Source organism: Nelumbo lutea, chromosome 5, assembly GCF_056320005.1.
Source record: "Nelumbo lutea isolate HS-2025 chromosome 5, American lotus-T2T, whole genome shotgun sequence".
In the NCBI taxonomy this organism is placed as follows: domain Eukaryota; kingdom Viridiplantae; phylum Streptophyta; class Magnoliopsida; order Proteales; family Nelumbonaceae; genus Nelumbo; species Nelumbo lutea.
Window position 1 is genome coordinate 2062397 of NC_142688.1, and position 17113 is coordinate 2079509.

Below are 17113 nucleotides of genomic sequence, written 5' to 3' on the forward strand. Positions count from 1 at the left end.
TTACTAGATAAACTATGTGAAGTAACCAAAATCTCACTTGTTGTAATGAAGAAACTTATCTATGAAGTTAACTAGATGAACCATATAAGAGACTTGAAATCTTGTTACAATGTAGAAAAACTCTGAGGCAGCTGTGAGGAACTTAATCCTCTCTGTGGCAACCTAATTGCTACCATGCGTTCATGAGTAAAAAAGATGGCAAATTATAACAGAGGCAACATGCAAATGCTGAGTCGAGCCATTACAAACAACAGAATGTCACTAGGGGTACTTGCACACTACAGAGAGTTCCATCAAATGCCAGTCTGGCCTGCTATTTTGCAAGAAATTTTTTTTTTACACCCACTAAGGTTCTGTTTGGTGCCATTGCTGTTTCTATCTGAAATGCTTTGGGTTGATGTCACTGTTTCCATCTGAGATGCTTTGGGTTGATGAGAATATAAATTGACACGCAACTGTAATTTGAAGCTGTTTATAGTTGTTTTTTACATGTTGGATGGCTGTTTGTAGGAATGCCAATTTGACTTTTCAGGTAGAAACACCAATGGTACCAAATATATATGTTTTTTTATAGATAATGGTACCAAATATTATGTAAATGTAATATTACACATTTACACCCTTAACCTTTTAAAGATAAAGATCATTAGCCAATATTGGTATCAACAGACTTAAACCTTTGGCTTCACAGACGCGAATGTCACTCTTATTACCGCAGCGTTAGGCCGTTTAGTCCCATTTGCTTGAGTTAGCAATGATCGAGAATAGTCATATTGCTTTGCGAATATGATTAAAGGGCTTCCAAGTCTCTGCCCTTGAAGTTGACTGTCTTGTCTACCCAGAATTAAAAAAAAAAAAAAGATGGACCGTCTTGCGCTTTTGATTCGCCCATCCTTTCGTTTTCCCAAGCTCAGTTGACAAGTGCTGGAAGTTGTCATCCCTTCGACAGTTAGACTTATAGAAAGGTCTACTATAATTACAGTTTACTCGTACTCTTACTTCTTTCATTGAATGAGCCATGAGAAGACCCTCTTCTGGTCTGTCATATATTCTAGAATGCTAATAGATGTATATGGTTCTATATACATAACATTCAGATACTGCAAATTCCAAATTGAATAAGATTTGAATACAGGCGTCGGTTAATAAAAACTAATGCAGCGTTTGGTTGCAATTTAAATAAGTTTACACTGATGCAAAATTATGGCAGTGAAAATGGTTTAATTGTAAACTCTGACCTATTTTTATTTCAAATTTTAGCTTATTTTGTTTGATTGCAGTGCAAATAAAGTAAATTAAGATATGATGCATAATAAAGTAAAACTCAAAACAAAATTAAATGTAAATTTACATTTTTTTCATTTGCACTCCAATGCATTTGTATTTATACAAATAAAATTGCACTGCAACCAAACACAGCCTAAAGTAACAATACCAGTGTTTGCACGCTTTTTTTTCTTCGCCCTATTTTTTTCTGAAAAAGAATACCCTATGCTTTTGACAGGGTTCAAAACAAACAAATCATTTCATATGCCTGGCTATCCAAACTAATTATTCTTGTGTTGAGGGAAAAAATTTGACTCCAACCGCGTGTCAATTCTTAGGTACTTCTGCTTTGCCAATTCCAAACTTCGTTTTTTTTAGAATTTTTTGAATGTTAGATGAGATGGCTTCTAAACTTGTCTAGTCTACCCCTTGAAAGTGGCCAAATTCCAAAACATCCATTATTTAGGGTTTCAGGGAACCACCGAAATGATATGATACGTCTAACATCAAGCCTATCGAATTTTTGAACCTTGAAAGCCCCTATACCAATTGGAGCAAAATAATGCTGTGCTTGGAAAACCAGGTGTTTACTTTTGGTTACACGCACCACCCAATTGAAATGGCAAATTTATTAAGATTTTGAAATGAGAAGGCATTTTGCAATTGAGATCGGCTTCGGTCAGAGCAAAGGCTATGATGGCGGTTCCAATGGATTTTGCTCTGACTGAATCCCGTTTCTTTGCAACCATGGCGATAGGTCACATCAGCATAGTCACATAAAATGGATTTGCGATTTCTTTCCTTCCGTTTTTTTTTTTTTTCTTATTCACACAAATTAGAATCAAAATGCGCCTTGTATATTCTTGATTTTTATGGGATTATAATTGATGCTTAGAAGAAAACAAAAACAAGGAGTGTAACAAAACACACACAAAACCCAAAAAAAAATTCCGTTGCCGGGACTCGAACCCGGGTCTCTCGGGTGAGAGCCGAGTATCCTAACCAACTAGACTACAACGGATTGATGCGTATGTGAATTTCAGGTTTTATGTTTGTGAAATCCATCTGTCGAAACAATAGCCACCCCCCAACCGAACTTTAAGTTTGGAAAGAAATGTAGAAGGCGTGTGACGCGAGGTAGATTTACTTATGGCCTGTTTGGGTATTGCGATTAGGAAAAAATGGGAATATTCCCATTAGATATTCATTTTCATTTGTTTGTTTTATGAGACGGACTGAAAAATCACATGACGCGACCTCCCAAAACTCGGAATGCGAGGTCGCGCTGAAATGGTGCCACCCCGGTGAGAAAGGAAACAATGAAAAAATATATCGTGATCACTTTGGTTGTTTGTTTGTTTGAGTGTCTCGTCTTTCTTCCACATTCCAAGCTTTCACGTCCTCCCGGTTAGAACTCTGATCACTTTGGCCGTAATCAGAGCAACATTCTACTTGTGATATTGGTTCATTTAAGCCCTCTTTTTCGTATTTTCGATTTGATATTTTTTCTCTCTCAATCCAATGTTTACCCCCTTTTGACAGATCTCCAGCCATTTTTGTTGTTGCTTCCGGCAATGATTCATCTGGCACAACACCCATTGGTTTGGGCATATTTTTATGCTCAGTTTTTCTTTGTTTTTTTGTTGTCGTTTTAGGGCACTAGCAATATCTGGTCGCCCCTGTTCTGAACGCCATTGATTCCGACGGTATCGTAGATGGGGTTTCCTTCTGAAAGAGTTTCTAAAAAAACATTAGAATGTTGTTGGAGCCGAAGCAAATACAGGCCCTGAAATTGCATGAGTGGAGGCTGTATATTCTGGCATGTTGCAGTAGAGTTGCCGCAAAGGCTATTGCAAATGCAAGCCCCCAAACTTCTAGCCGTATCTCAAGGTATTGAAGATTGAATTGCTTCTTGGTGGCTTCTTCTTCGTAAATGTTAACAGTTACTCTTCTCAATTAACAAACACTGAGAACTTGATTTTCCCACATATTTGACTAACAAACCAAACACAGGACACCCCAATAAGAAAATAAATTTTCTGTTTCTCATCGCATCCCTTTCCATCCTTTCCTTTCTCAGACTAATTTTCTTGAAAACCGGCCACTTGTCAGAAAAACATGAGAAGAGGTCCACGTGTCTACCGTATAGGGAGTGTGTTTGTAACCATATCTTAATCAATAAAAGGGAAAATCCGTGTTGCCGAAAACGCATGATACATCAATAAATTATGTATATCATAATCTTTGATTTTAGCATTTTAATTAAGGAATAAAATAATATGAGGATAACCGCATTTGTCGGGACTATATGAAACGTATCATCAATTCAAGAGTTTAAACAAAGTCTGTTTTTCTATTCTCCTCTTTTTTTAATCTTCGATTTGATTGGGTAATGGTAATCTTACTCTCTGTAGCTGGTTTCCTTCTTTGGTCTAAATATCTATTGTCTGTTTTTTTCCGAATGTCTGCTTTGTGTAGAGAGAAAGAGATGGTAGCATCAACATCAATTTCAGGTATAACACATGCCCACCATGATTTTTTTTTTTCTTTTTTTGTTCGATGCTCTGCACAATTCATGAAAACCTGTGGCTGGTTTTCCTCGAAATCTGATATTTATGTTGTCACAATCCGAGCGACTGATTGTGTTCTTGGATTTGTTCATTGTATTTCGGCGTCTTGTAAGATATTTTCATTGCATGGTGCTTTGGGATAAGAATGTGATGTCGGATCCGGAGCAACTTGCAGAATTGATATTCATCCTTGTTGATGGCTTCCAGGTAATTCTGATTTTCTAATAATTTTTAACTTTCGAACAGAGGGAGATTGATTTGATGGATTATCGGTCCCTGTCTTCTATTTCGAATAAACCGATTTGGTGCAGAAATAAGGCAATAAGCTTTTCTGTGTTTCCTTTGTCGTGGATTAGAATTATCTTCTGAAACCAACGTGGTTTATATTTTAGCCCTTACCAAACTAATATGCTTGAATCTGAGTTTTTCGTCTAGTTTGGGATCAGTTGAGAAGAAAATTTGTTTATCAAGGAAAAATGGGTGGCAAGAAACAGAAGAAGTTCCTCACAGTAGCACCCTTTGAGTGTGCTTGGAGAAAGGAGTTGAGATTCAGGGAAGCTGGACGGGGTTGTGTCGCTTTTGAAGCTTTCGCTCACAACGATGTCACGGTTGTGTTCAGAGAGCATGTTGGTAGCCAACACTATCACTACAAAACGGATAATAGCCCAAATTACACCGTAGTTTTGGGCAGCCACAGAAACCGTAGGTTGAAGATTGAGGTAGATGGGAAGACCGTGGTGGATGTGGCCGGCGTTGGACTCTGCTGTTCTTCAGCTTTTCGGAGCTATTGGATAAGTATTTATGATGGTTTGATTAGTATTGGCAAGGGTCCTTTCCCGTTTCAAAACCCTGTCTTCCAGTGGCTTGATTCAAATCCCAACTGCAAAGTCCAATATGTCGGGCTCAGCAGCTGGGACAAGCATGTAGGGTACAGAAACGTCAATGTGTTGCCACTGACGCAGAATCACATATCCCTCTGGAAGCAGCTGGATTATGATGAAGGTGAAGGGGAAGAGGATAACCAAGAGGAGTTGGAAGATGGATATGGAGGTTACGAGGAGTGGGGGCTTGAAAATTTTCTCGAGAGCTGGGATTTGTCAGATATGTTCTTTGTGGTTGGTATGGAGGAAAAGGCAGTCCCTGCACACAAGGTTATTTTGGAAACTTCTGGTAATTTCCATTTTTCTTTGTCGGATGAAGGGGTCATCCATCTTCCAAGAGTAGCCTATCCAATCCTCCATGCTCTTCTTCAGTACATCTACACCGGCCAGACCCAGGTGAGTTCATGTTTTCCTATTTTTATGAACCTACCATTCACTTCTTCCTAATTTCTTATAGATAAGTTAGCGAAGGTTATAGCAAGGTTCAGAAGCCTATTCTTCTGGAGCCAAGTCAGATATGCCTTGGTTATGTGGCTGTGATTATATTTTGGGTATTCACCCATAACCATATCCGAAGTGAATACTTATATTCTGTTTGGTAGAAAACAATATTGTTTTCTTTGAAAGTAATAGAGCATGTGATGTAGGATAGTTGGTCAGAAGCAACCAATTTGATGATTTAATCCATCCAAATCTTTACCCTGTGGGTTTTTTTTTATCTTTTTAAGCGTTCGTTTTAACCATCCAAAGAAATGCGATGGGTCAGATAACACTCAACCAACCAGACTAATGTCTAACTAGCACCAGCGCATCACAACTCTTCTAGGTGGGGACCTATTGAGTTAAAAGTCCAAAATGCATGTGTGCCACATTTCCTGAGGTTCTATTTACAGCATGTGATTATGATCTGTCATACTTGCACTGTAAACATACACTCCTTAAGTCTGCTTGGCTCAAAGTGATTGAGGTTTTGAGTCTTTTGACCCCTGGCAAGATGACTGTTAAAAACTGGACTTGATAGCTGAGAATTATGATCATAGCGGATCCCAAGTTAAAGTTGATTCTGTATTGTTAATATATAGATATTTGATTCCAATTTCTAATTATATTCCTATCTAAAAATGGTGTAGGTTCTGGAGTCACAGCTTGCTTCGTTAAGGGATCTGAGCTTACAATTTGAAGTCATATCATTATTTAAGCAGTGTGAAGAGATGATTGAACGCTTTAAGCTGAACAAAAAATTATTTGACTCGGGTAAGAAAGTTGAGATTTCACATCCAAGTTCCAGGCCTCAGCATTGTACGGTCTTCCCATCTGAACTCCCCATCAATGTTCAAAAGCTCAAGCAAGTATTTTCAACTGGCAAGTACAGCGATGTGGACATCTATATTGATAGGCATGGTCTTGTTGCCCGTTCACATAAACTTATCCTCAGTTTATGGAGTACCCCATTTATGAAGGTAATCAAGATATATTTCTTCTTTAACCAACCCTGAAAGAGGATCATTAGCGGCATAAGTTTCATTCTCATTCTGGATACATCATACACCAGACGTCTGGACTATTATGCCAATCTGAATGGATTCCTATAAAATGTTCCTGATGTCTGGTACAAGATGCACCTGTAAGAAATGAAAAGAACAAACTTTCACCAGCATTGTTTATCCCATAGTCCAAAATTCCTAGATAAGAATTCAATATAAAACAATTGATTGCAGTTTGCATGAGACAACAAGAACAGGCCATGACCTACCAAGTGAACTTTATTTATGCTATCTATCAGGTGCATGCAGAATACTAGGGAACTAAGATGTATAAAGGATAATAGGATGTAAGATCTTTGGTTAGAATTTTCTTAAATACCCTTTTTTTTTTTTTTTTTTTTTTTTGGGGGGGGTGGGATTACAATAAAGTAGTGTTTAGGCCATGAATGCATTCATGTGCGCACAGGAAGGTGTTTCTTCAGAGGAAAGCATAAAATGCTTAAGGATAAGATGGTGCACCAAATATGGCAATAGATAGTTTATTTTCCAGATTGTTGGCCATATATGCCAACATGGTGGCCAGAATCAAGAATCATTATGTATCCATCTTCAGCATTCAATAGAGAGCCTGTTGCTTTCAATCAATAGATCAGTCATCCTTTTTTTTCCTTATGTCACATTTATGCCTGTTGTTGATTAGAGAAATTGCTACAATGACAACAGATGTTCACTAATGGAATGAGTGAGAGCAGTTCTTCAGAAATCTGCTTAAAGGATGTCTTACCAGAAGCTTTCACAGCTATGCTCCAATTCATGTATAGTGGAGAAGTTGATGTGAATGATGCCATGGACAAGTGTAGCTTGTTGCTCCAGCTTCTGCTATTGGCAGATCAATTTGGGGTTATGCCCCTTCATCAGGAATGCTGCAAGATCCTCTTGGAATGCCTCTCTGAGGTATTTTCCATCTAATTTCACGAGGCAATTTTATTAGGAATACATTATATTCTTTTCTGTCTTAAATAGTTTAGTTTGTAATTCATGTGAGTAATGGGTACACTTTTAAAAGAATGGGCAAATGAAGCAGTTCTGTATAGAGGACTTCCTTGCTTTCTTCAGACTTCCGAAAACAAAAGAAGAGACCCTTAGATTGTGAAGAATTATAAGATATTGATACTTCTCATCTACATACATATGCAGGGTTGGAGTTCTACTGGAAGAAGCCCATACGAGAGTTTTTTGTATAATTCACAAGTTTAATGGACCAGGCAGCAGAAGGTTTTGGGAAATTTGTAGGGTTAATACCTTTTAAACTAACTATTTGAAAATTTCTTTCAGGATTCAGTGTGCACCATTCTTCAAGTGATCTCAATGATTCCATCCTGTAAACTGATTGAAGAAACTTGTGAGAGGAAATTCTCAATGCACTTCGATTATTGTACTACTGCCAGCACTGGCTTTGTGTTGTTGGATGAGGAAACATTCAAAAACATTCTTCAGGTAAGTTTCCCCTATTCAAGTTATGCATTGATATAATTGTTGAGCTCCAGGATTTAAAAGTGCCGGTGAACAAACATCAACACCCTGAGAGCAGTATGGCTCATTCAGTTAATTGTACCAGGAATTTTGATACACAGGGTGCAATGTATTGTGAAAACTTTTCATCAAAAAATCATACAAAGAAAAGGTCAGAAATGTTATAGTGAAGATGGCTGAAGTGAAACGTCATTAGTTAAGGTCCCCAGCTAGGAGATTTGGTTGTACTAGCAGACTATTTTGGGTTATTTGATGTCTTGAGTTACCATTACCCCTTTCTAACTCTCCCTTATTCCTTATTTCCTAATTTTCCTTATAATGAAATATTGTAATTTATGAGATTGTTTACCAAGATATGTCAGTAAAATGCATATATTAATTATATACTACTTGTTGGCTGCAGCACCCTGATTTAACTGTAACGTCTGAAGAAAAAGTTCTCGATGCCATCTTATTGTGGTGCTTGCAAGCAAAGGAACAATGTGGGTGGGAAACAGCTGATGATCTATTGAAATCTTCAACTCCTGAACTTATTTTTGGACAGAGGCTTCAATCAGTCAATGACCTGTTGCCCTTAGTGCGTTTCCCTTTAATGCCATTGCTCTTGCTTAGGAAGGTATAAATTGTGTATATCGAAGTATATTTGGCATGTCATTTATGAGCTGGCATGCATAACCAAGATCTGGTACATATTTGACGGTGTTGCAGCTGGAAAAGAGCAATCTTGCCAGAAAAGTTGCTGTATTTGAACATCTTGTAAGAGAAACTCTCTTTTTGCTTTCTTCATTCTTTCCCATTTTCTTCTTGGATGATTTATCTGCATGATGTTACAGGTGATGGAGGCTGTAAATTATTCAGGTTTTGGAGTAACAATCTCAGGAAATGATCAGAAGTAAGCATTTGTTAACTTTACCTTTCAATCTGAACCATCCAGGATTTTTCATTTCTTCTGTTAAAATGCTCTTTCATGCTTTGGAACTTCACATGCAAAATGCTTGGCTGGACCCATGACAAAAGAAAATTGTAAATTTAATGATTCACCATGATATATAATTACAATTATGTCAAGGGAAATATTTCCATTAACCATGACTCTACCATGTGCTTTACAATCCAGACGAATTAGACCATTAGAATTGACTTGATGTAGCATCATATAGGGACAGAAGAACTTTGACCACATGAATATCCACCATGGCACAGTAGAGGAAGAACAAAAGTATCAGAAATCATAATTTGCATAAAGCATCTTTGCTACTTACTGATCTCAAAAATTAAAATGTTGCCTTATAGCAATAATTCATATGGAACAAAATGCCTTCCAAATATTGAAATTGTTCCCTGTTGAAAATTTTCTTTTTCTTCTGTTAATAAAATGTATAATACAGCCTTTGGTGATAAGTCAGCCACAGAATACAACAAGCCCGTAATAACACTGCATGGTTCTATCATTCAAAATTTCAAATAAAGAGAACCTGTTTTGTTTTCTAGAGTTCTTAATCAGTATGTGTTATAGCTAACTCAGTTTGCTCTCATAGTGTAAGGTTTCAGCATAGGCGATCTAGTTTTAAGGAGCTCCAGTACATATGCGATGGGGACAACAATGGAGTCATTTACTTTGCAGGAACATCATATGGGGAACATCAATGGGTCAATCCTGTTCTAGCACAGGTAAAGCATTCTCACTTGATATAGCACTCTGCGTGTTAAAATGGAAGTTGTCATATTAATCACCTCTCTGAATTTCGACATTACAGAAAATTACAGTGGCTGCTAGTAGCCCTGCTTCAAGATACACTGACCCTAAGGTTTTAGTATCAAGGACATATCAGGTACGGTGATTAATCTCTTGAGAAGATTATGTTACAATGACTTTTGAGCTTATCTGTATGATAATTGAATTAACCTTGGCTTGTTTTAGGCAACTTCTTTCGCAGGGCCTCGAATGGAGGATGGAAAGAATTGTGCATGGTGGATGGTTGACCTTGGCCAGGATCACCAGGTTCTGTCTCTGGCCTCTAGCATCCTAAATTTTGATTTATTCCCTTTGGAATTGGAAGCTTCTTATTTGACACTGTTTGACATGCTTATGAAGATTACCTGCAAATCATAAAGGCCAAATACAATGAAAACCCTGAACAAAGAAGGGTATTATACCTTCCATTTGTTAATTTTAGTTTCATGCAGTCTGCATTTGATAGCATGGGAACTACTATCCAGTGAGTCTCACTGAGAGACTGTCCTATGCCAAATCATGTTGAAAATGGATCAGAATAAACATTTGAAGACCTGTGACTTTATTGGATAGCTGGTAAATGACTAGCAGCACAAATACGCTCAGGAATCATAGAGAAATGATCATTAACTCGAATGGTTGCATCTTTCACTTGAAAGGTTTTCTAGAAAAGAGTCATAGTCCACATGGTGGATGACCACAGTGAATACCTGACTTAAGATCATAGTCAACCAGAAATAATCCTCACTGGGAAAGAAATAAATTCCTGAACTGAGTGACAGTCCCAGGCTTTCTTGCTCTCTTCTTTCTCCTCCTTGGTCTTTCGTAGTGTATACTCTCCGGTTCCTTGGGAATTGGGATTGGTAGGAAGAACTCATTGGCTTTGTAGAAGTGCCACAACATCTGAACCAACAAACTGTTACTATAGCTATTGCAAATGGTATAATGACTTAAACGAGTCATTGGAAGGTCAACCAAGATAATTCTTGATTTTTCCTGGGTTTATGGTGTCAGACAATTGGCCACTTTAGTGGTGCTTCCCATTGTGGTTGTTTCCTGTTTCTTCATGGCAGATTTTGCCATCATTGTCAGCAACAAATATCCATCACAGAATGGAGAAATGCATACTGCAATCGAAGTTTTTGGTTTCAAATTATGGCAACTGGAGAGTGAATACTTGGAATTGGGAAAATAAAAGCATTAACTTCAGAAATTGAAAAACAATTTGTCATCTCAGTGCGCCCACTTTCTATCTAATTTGTTCAAGTTTTGCTCACATATTGCTTACATGATATGTGGGATCCAATCCTGAAAATGAAAATCAGTTAAGGTTGAAGAACAACTTTTTGTTCTTTTCATATTGTGAAAATGGTGAAAACAAATTAATTACATTGGTCCCGTTTTCTTGACAAAACTGCCTAAAGAAAAACGAATGCATTGGCAAATACCACTTAGAGTTCTAGCTTTTGATCAATACCCTTCCTCTGTAGGTATTTAGACTGACCTGCTTGGAGCATTAGGGAGGTTGTCGATGCTGCATGATTAAATAAACTGCATTCTTTCATCTCCATCTTTCTAAGTTCTCAATATCCCAAAAGTTTGATCAAATTGAACGAGGGTGGTAGATGTAATGAGATCTGATATCTTAACCTTTTAAAATGACATCAGCTCAATTCAAGAAAGTAGTAGTCCAGCTATGTGGAATAGGTTACATGAATAGCCTGCAATTCATTAAATTTATTGTCTTTCTACAAGTCCATAACTACTCTATAACCTACATGACTCCATCTACTACCTTAATTGAGTTCTGCACATTTATCCCGAGTCTTATTGATAATCTTTGTAAGTATAATCATGTGGTTTTGGTTGATACAGCTGATGTGCAACTGCTACACCTTGAGACAGGATGGTTCAAATGTATACATGAGATGTTGGGCTCTTCAGGTAAATCAAAATTTTGTCCTATTTACTCTGCATCTCGTAGGAAAATATGACGAAAGACCAAATTGAGAAAGCTTTCTGAACTATTTCAGGGTTCTTTGGACGGAAGAAATTGGACTGACCTGAAAGTACACGGAAATGATCAGACAATATGCAAGCCTGGTCAGTTTGCCTCATGGCCTGTGCAAGGTCCTGCTGCAGTGCTTCCATTCAGATTTTTCAGAGTTATCTTGACAGGTCCCACCACTAGCAATTCGAGCCCCTGGAATCTTTCCATTTGCTTCCTGGAATTGTACGGTTATTTTCACTAATATAACTGGATAAAAAAATGCGTCTGACCTGTGTAAATGATGGCAGACTTGTTACTGCTCTGTCCTTTGAACTCGTACGTCTACCCTCCCTTTGATATGTATAGTTTTTTTTTTCACTTGTAAGGTAAACCGAAAGATTAGGCTCAGTCACATGTTGTGTTCTTAAAATGTACCCAACTTTTTTGTCTGTTTCTGGTTTTATACTGTATATACAGGTGTAAGAGTAACTATTGCTGGAAATATGCGGTAAAGATGGCAAGTATCAATATTAGCTTTATCATTCACAGGGGTGGGTTTGTTTTAGCAACATCACATCTATAATCTTAGCAATAATACCAAAACTTATCATTTTAATTACTTAAGAAACTCTTTACATTGATTTTCTTTATTTCTAAAGTTATGCTCACAAAGTCAAAAATCGTTCTTAGGACTATTTGTTCGCAGTGCAAATCTGAACTGGATATAAATTTTGCACCAGCTCAGTTTTGCATCGGTTTTTTTTTTGGTAAAAAATATTCGTTTGTCATTATGATCTATATACTCTTCATAAAAAATTTATACTTTTTTGTCTCATTTGTACTCATTAGCAGTGCAAATCTTGCATCTCAAAAATTGATGTAAAATTTGCACCACCTTCCTCCTACCTCACTTCCGGATCTACATCATATTGATTCCTACCACACTCCTAAGTATATAACCCTATTATCTTTATTCTTTTTCATATAAAGTGAAACCCTCGTATTTTGTTGATCATGCATTTACACCACTGCAAATGAATTTTGCACTGAAAACTAACTCAACAGAAGCATTTCGGGCGGAAAGGGCCAAGTAGGCGCAAGTTTTCTTTGGAGGAAAGAGGATCTTAATAAAATATGAATTTTTTATTACTATTTTTTTGTAAAACTTCAAGATTGACACCCTCTATTTTCAAGTGATCATCACCGCTATCCACCACCAATTGTTGTCATTTTCTTGAGTACAAGAAAGTGGACACCTTTAAATTAATTCTTTTTTATTTTTTACAAATTGTAAACAGTGGATATTTGTTTTCGGGTTTTAGATTTTTTTTCTTCATCAGCATTGGTCTCTTAGTAGACAATTTCTACTATTTGAAATCGAAGATCATAATTTGCATTTTGTTATTAGAATCCCTGTAGAGAGAATAGTACCTACAAACTGTTCCCACACAATCATACCCACAGGAAACTAGGGGTATCAATTGGATTGCATTTGGTCCAATCTGATTCAGTCCAATGTAAGTCCATTACAAATGGACCAGGTCCATCCAATTTACTGAATATTGTGGACCTGTCCAGTTCAAAGTCTGGACGGTTCAGTCTGATTAGATTTGTTTTAATTTAGATTGATTTTAATCCAAATCTGGTCCATTGACACCTATATTCTTATCTTCTATTAATGGACCAGATTTTGGCTCAATCCAACCCAATCCCATATAAATTCATTTTGGATGGACCAGGTCTAATCCAATCTAATAGATACTTTGGACCATTAAATCTGGTCTGATCTAATTCAATGTCTTGTTGGTTCATCCAATCCATCCAAATTGATTTTGGTTTGGATGGAGTTCAATCCAAAACTGGTCCACCTCTACAGGAAACTACAGGTGGACATTGGGAATGTGGGACGATTGTGTGCATATTCATAACATCTTGATAGAACAGTATTAGACTTATACACGTTATGGGAATGTGGGATGATTTTTGGCCAAATCAGCCCGCAGTGAGTGATGGGTATTTAACGGACTGGGATTTGGTACAAACATAGGCATGTGCAATGGACTACGTAACTAATTAAAAGCGAACATGCCAGTGATCTGTGCATTTGGTGCCATATATTTATTCTTGATTGGTTGGGTAACCTGTTGAACGTGTCTTTTATTGTAGCAGATCTGAAGGGCCATTTAAACAGCATAAACAAATAAATGCATCCTCTATCTAAACTATCTTTCTACGCTTATAACAAGAGAAACAATGATTTTGGGGCTCTATTAGAAAAGTAGAAAACAAAGCCATTTACATTGGTGAACATCCCCTAAATTCAAGCGTATCATTCGAATATGATAAAACTTTAAAATGATTATTTAACAAAAATAAATTTTAAAAAAATTAAGGATAAAATAATCATGCTAATATTCAACATTTTAAAACAAGTAAATTATCTATATCCATAAGTTTTTTTTTTCATTTTTTACGAATGAATCAGTGTTGGGGCAAAAAAGAATAGGGTGCCAAATGCCACTGATCATATCAAAGAAAACTTTTTTTCCGATATTCGATGCTACGCACCATTAAGAATTCCCCCCCTGACCCCTTTTTCTTCAAAATGCTAGTTGTAGGATTTGATTCCACATTAATACTGGAACAAACCAGCTAACACACCAACGAATCAGCCCTCGGTTGGTATATCAAAAAAAACTCATGTAATCACAGATTTGATCCCACACACCTTTTAAATAGAGGGGTGCCATGTGACTAACTTGACTACCGAGTCATTAGCACACTTATAGCTTGAATAAATGGGGTTGATCCATATACCATATGAAACTACAGGGTGTTTTTTGTTAGAAGAGACAGAATTAGGACATAAATATGTATTTTACCAACTCTCTATCAATAATAAAATATTAATAAAAGCATTGTCATTTATAAACATTAAATACAGTTTTATCCATCTAATTTTTATTGGAACCTGTTTTCAATTTGTTTTTTTATAATCTTTTTTTCAATTTGTCATTCCTGCTTACAGTTATGATAAGAAAGTTTTTAAGTGATTTAACACTTTTTTCTATCTATACCTATGCCTATTATATATATATTATGTTTTTATTTTTTCTTACCCATTATAAAAAAGAGAAATGGGCGAATCATCCATCGTCCAAATACCTTGGTTTTATAGTTTCAATTCTACCCCTCTCTGATTTTTTTTTATTTCTAATTTATCCCCTCTCCCCTCTTAAAATGACTGAAGCAAATGGGACAAATAGATTTTGGGCATCCTATCCTTCCCTTATTTAAAGAGAAAGAATATGTAAATGCTTACTCATTATTGATGTATACCCCATATGCATTTTATATGTAAATTTATTTCAATTTTTTGTAACTTTTATGCATTTTTTACATGAAATTAATAATAACAAATTTAAAAACTAATTATTTCAATAATAAACTACCAAGACGAGCATCTCGGTTTATTTTCACAAACAAGCTGATTGCCACTCTTTCTAGACCTAACAAAAAAAAATAATCAAAGATTGCTTACGCCATTATCAACACACCTTGAAATAACCAAGAAATTAAATCCAATCCCAAGTTATTCAATTCTGCATAGTTCCATCTGCACAGAACCAGTTTTGAAAAAAAATAAAAAAACAAGTATCAAAACACCCAATACACCCCTACCAGCACGCGCAAGACCCAAAAGAATTCAACAGCAGCAACATACAGAAAGTATCAAGGAAAGCCCAAGAAGCCGAATGTGCCAACTGTTGTGCTAAGTAAAACACACTGCCAAATACTGTTGAAAACAAGGCAGAGAGTGGACTGCTCCAAAGTTAAAACCCCATTTTCAATTTATTAATTGGAGTAGGGGGTAGGGCGGCAGAGAGGCAGACCTGACATCTGGCTCCTTTGAACAAGACTCTTTGACATCTGATCTGACCAATCCCATATCTGTTAATTCTCTCTCTCTCTCTAAATTCAAACCTAACCCAATTCAATGGATTTATCTGTTAAACCCGCCCACTGACAGATTGGATGTGCTGAACCGGAACCGGAGTTTCTTCCAATCACTCACTCCCCATCTCTCACCACCACGTCTGAAGACATCCAAGAATTCTCAGTTTCTCCGTGCACAGATGAAGATGACAGCTTGTTCTTCGACCCGCCCGACCCATTCCTAGACCTCAATAGCAATCAAATCGAGAGGTTAGTCTTCTTTTCGCCTTTGCTTTCGCCCGGAAAAGCCGACTTCAGATTCCAGATGGAGGAGCCATTCTTATGGGAGTGCTAGGACTACTGTCTAGAACTAGAAGACGCCCCTAGTCCAACCATGTACACTACTAACTTTCTGATATTTACCACATTTGAGCACCAAAGCTACTCCGTCTAAATCCATAGAAATTCAATTCAGGAAACAGCTCGTTCCATTTAAGAAATTGGAACCTCGGCTTATTGGGTTTGTTGTGCCGTGCTACTCAAGTCCAGATGTCCACTATTTTTTTTTTTTTCAGAAGAAGATTTATTGCAGGGTTTGACAGTGGAGGAGAATTCTCCATGTCTCCATGTCTCCATGTCTCCATGTTTGGTTTGCTAACATGCGCGAAGGCCGTTGAGTAACAGATTCTTACACCATGTTAAAGTGATCAGACGGCACTAGCCGACAATCTTTGTTCTATATACTGACAGGAAGACGTTCTGACCTTCCTCGGGTTCTTTGATAGTGTGAACATGATTGGTTTTGATTTTAGTGATATTTTAGTATAGGATACTTATAAAGAATTTTTTCATATATTTATTAGTAGAAAACCTTAAATTTATATCAAAGCAATCAAGAGGACTTTTATGTATGTATGTACGATTAATTGGATCATAAACCGTTCAAATAAATAAGCAAAGGGTAGTTTGAGGATTTAAAAGTTTTAAAACAATCGAATGAGAAGGTGGTCTTTGTCGCATAGTGAAAGTTCATGGGGTAATTGTTACTACCTATAGTAGAAGGTGGTCTTTGTCGCAAAGTTCAAAGGGGGGATAATTGTTACTGATCCCATAATAAAAGGGGGTCATTGTAATTTACCCTTTTTATGTGAAAATTATGATTTACGCCACCTCACAAATTCCTATTTAACTTTGAATTGTTTTGATTCCCCCACTTGACGCTTTTTGTAATAACAAATTTGAGAGGTGGGGGAATTGATAACTTACCCTTTTTTTTCTAAAGGGCAATTTTGGGCTTCTTGATTTTTTTCAACAAACGTTGTTTGCAAAACAATGTTTTAAAAACCAACCCACTTGTCGCTTTTTGTAATAACAAATTTGTATTTTAATTTAGAATATTTATTCCAATGGTTTCCACTAACATTGATGCTCAAAAAAAGCTTTAAAAGCCTATGGGTTAATTTATTAGGATATAGGGGACTAAGGGGGAGAGATCAGAGATGAGATATGCGAGGTTAGCTAAACCGCTACTCAGGTCAAACAATTTAGCGGTTTGATTGCTTAGGTCAATGGTTTTTTGACAAAGTCAATATTTTTTTCATAAAAAGTGGCTCAACTCAAAACCGAACCAATTCTCGAGTCAAATAGTCTAATCATCTAATCCGATTTTTAAGACAATGTTACAAACTACCTGATATCACTTGCCTAGCAAAGCCAAG

At 36.8% G+C, this 17113-nt stretch overlaps 1 protein-coding gene and 1 non-coding gene across 7 annotated transcripts; one reads left to right on the forward strand and one right to left on the reverse strand.

Moving 5' to 3' along the window:
* Positions 1–2214: 2214 nt before the first annotated feature.
* On the reverse strand, positions 2215–2287 carry TRNAE-CUC (transfer RNA glutamic acid (anticodon CUC)). The gene has a single exon. It is a non-coding gene; the product is annotated as a tRNA-Glu (tRNA).
* Positions 2288–2493: 206 nt separating this feature from the next.
* Positions 2494–12005, forward strand: LOC148849783 (BTB/POZ domain-containing protein). 6 transcript variants are annotated; one of them, XM_088944515.1, is made up of 16 exons: positions 2494–2673; positions 2922–3156; positions 3745–3779; positions 3950–4043; positions 4272–5113; positions 5848–6177; positions 6925–7155; positions 7537–7698; positions 8138–8350; positions 8443–8490; positions 8568–8626; positions 9273–9405; positions 9492–9566; positions 9656–9736; positions 11345–11413; positions 11503–12005. In XM_088944515.1, exons 5-16 carry the CDS (start codon positions 4313–4315, stop codon positions 11719–11721), a joined length of 2421 nt encoding a protein of 806 aa, XP_088800641.1. In that variant the 5' UTR covers positions 2494–2673; positions 2922–3156; positions 3745–3779; positions 3950–4043; positions 4272–4312; the 3' UTR covers positions 11722–12005. The 6 variants fall into 6 exon arrangements, with proteins under 6 accessions (XP_088800641.1, XP_088800642.1, XP_088800640.1 ...); XM_088944518.1 differs by lacking the exon at positions 3950–4043 and having other exon boundaries at positions 2530–2673; positions 4083–5113; XM_088944517.1 differs by lacking the exons at positions 2494–2673; positions 2922–3156 and adding an exon at positions 3531–3609.
* The last annotated feature ends 5108 nt before the right edge of the window (positions 12006–17113 follow it).

Excerpts from the sequence above, each read along its gene's own strand:
- LOC148849783 (XM_088944516.1), top strand. The coding sequence starts at position 4,313 with ATGGGTGGCAAGAAACAGAAGAAGTTCCTCACAGTAGCACCCTTTGAG. Across the intron at positions 7,699-8,137 it reads CATTCAAAAACATTCTTCAG|CACCCTGATTTAACTGTAAC; the intron begins GTAAGTTTCCCC and ends TGTTGGCTGCAG. Across the intron at positions 8,351-8,442 it reads CATTGCTCTTGCTTAGGAAG|CTGGAAAAGAGCAATCTTGC; the intron begins GTATAAATTGTG and ends ACGGTGTTGCAG.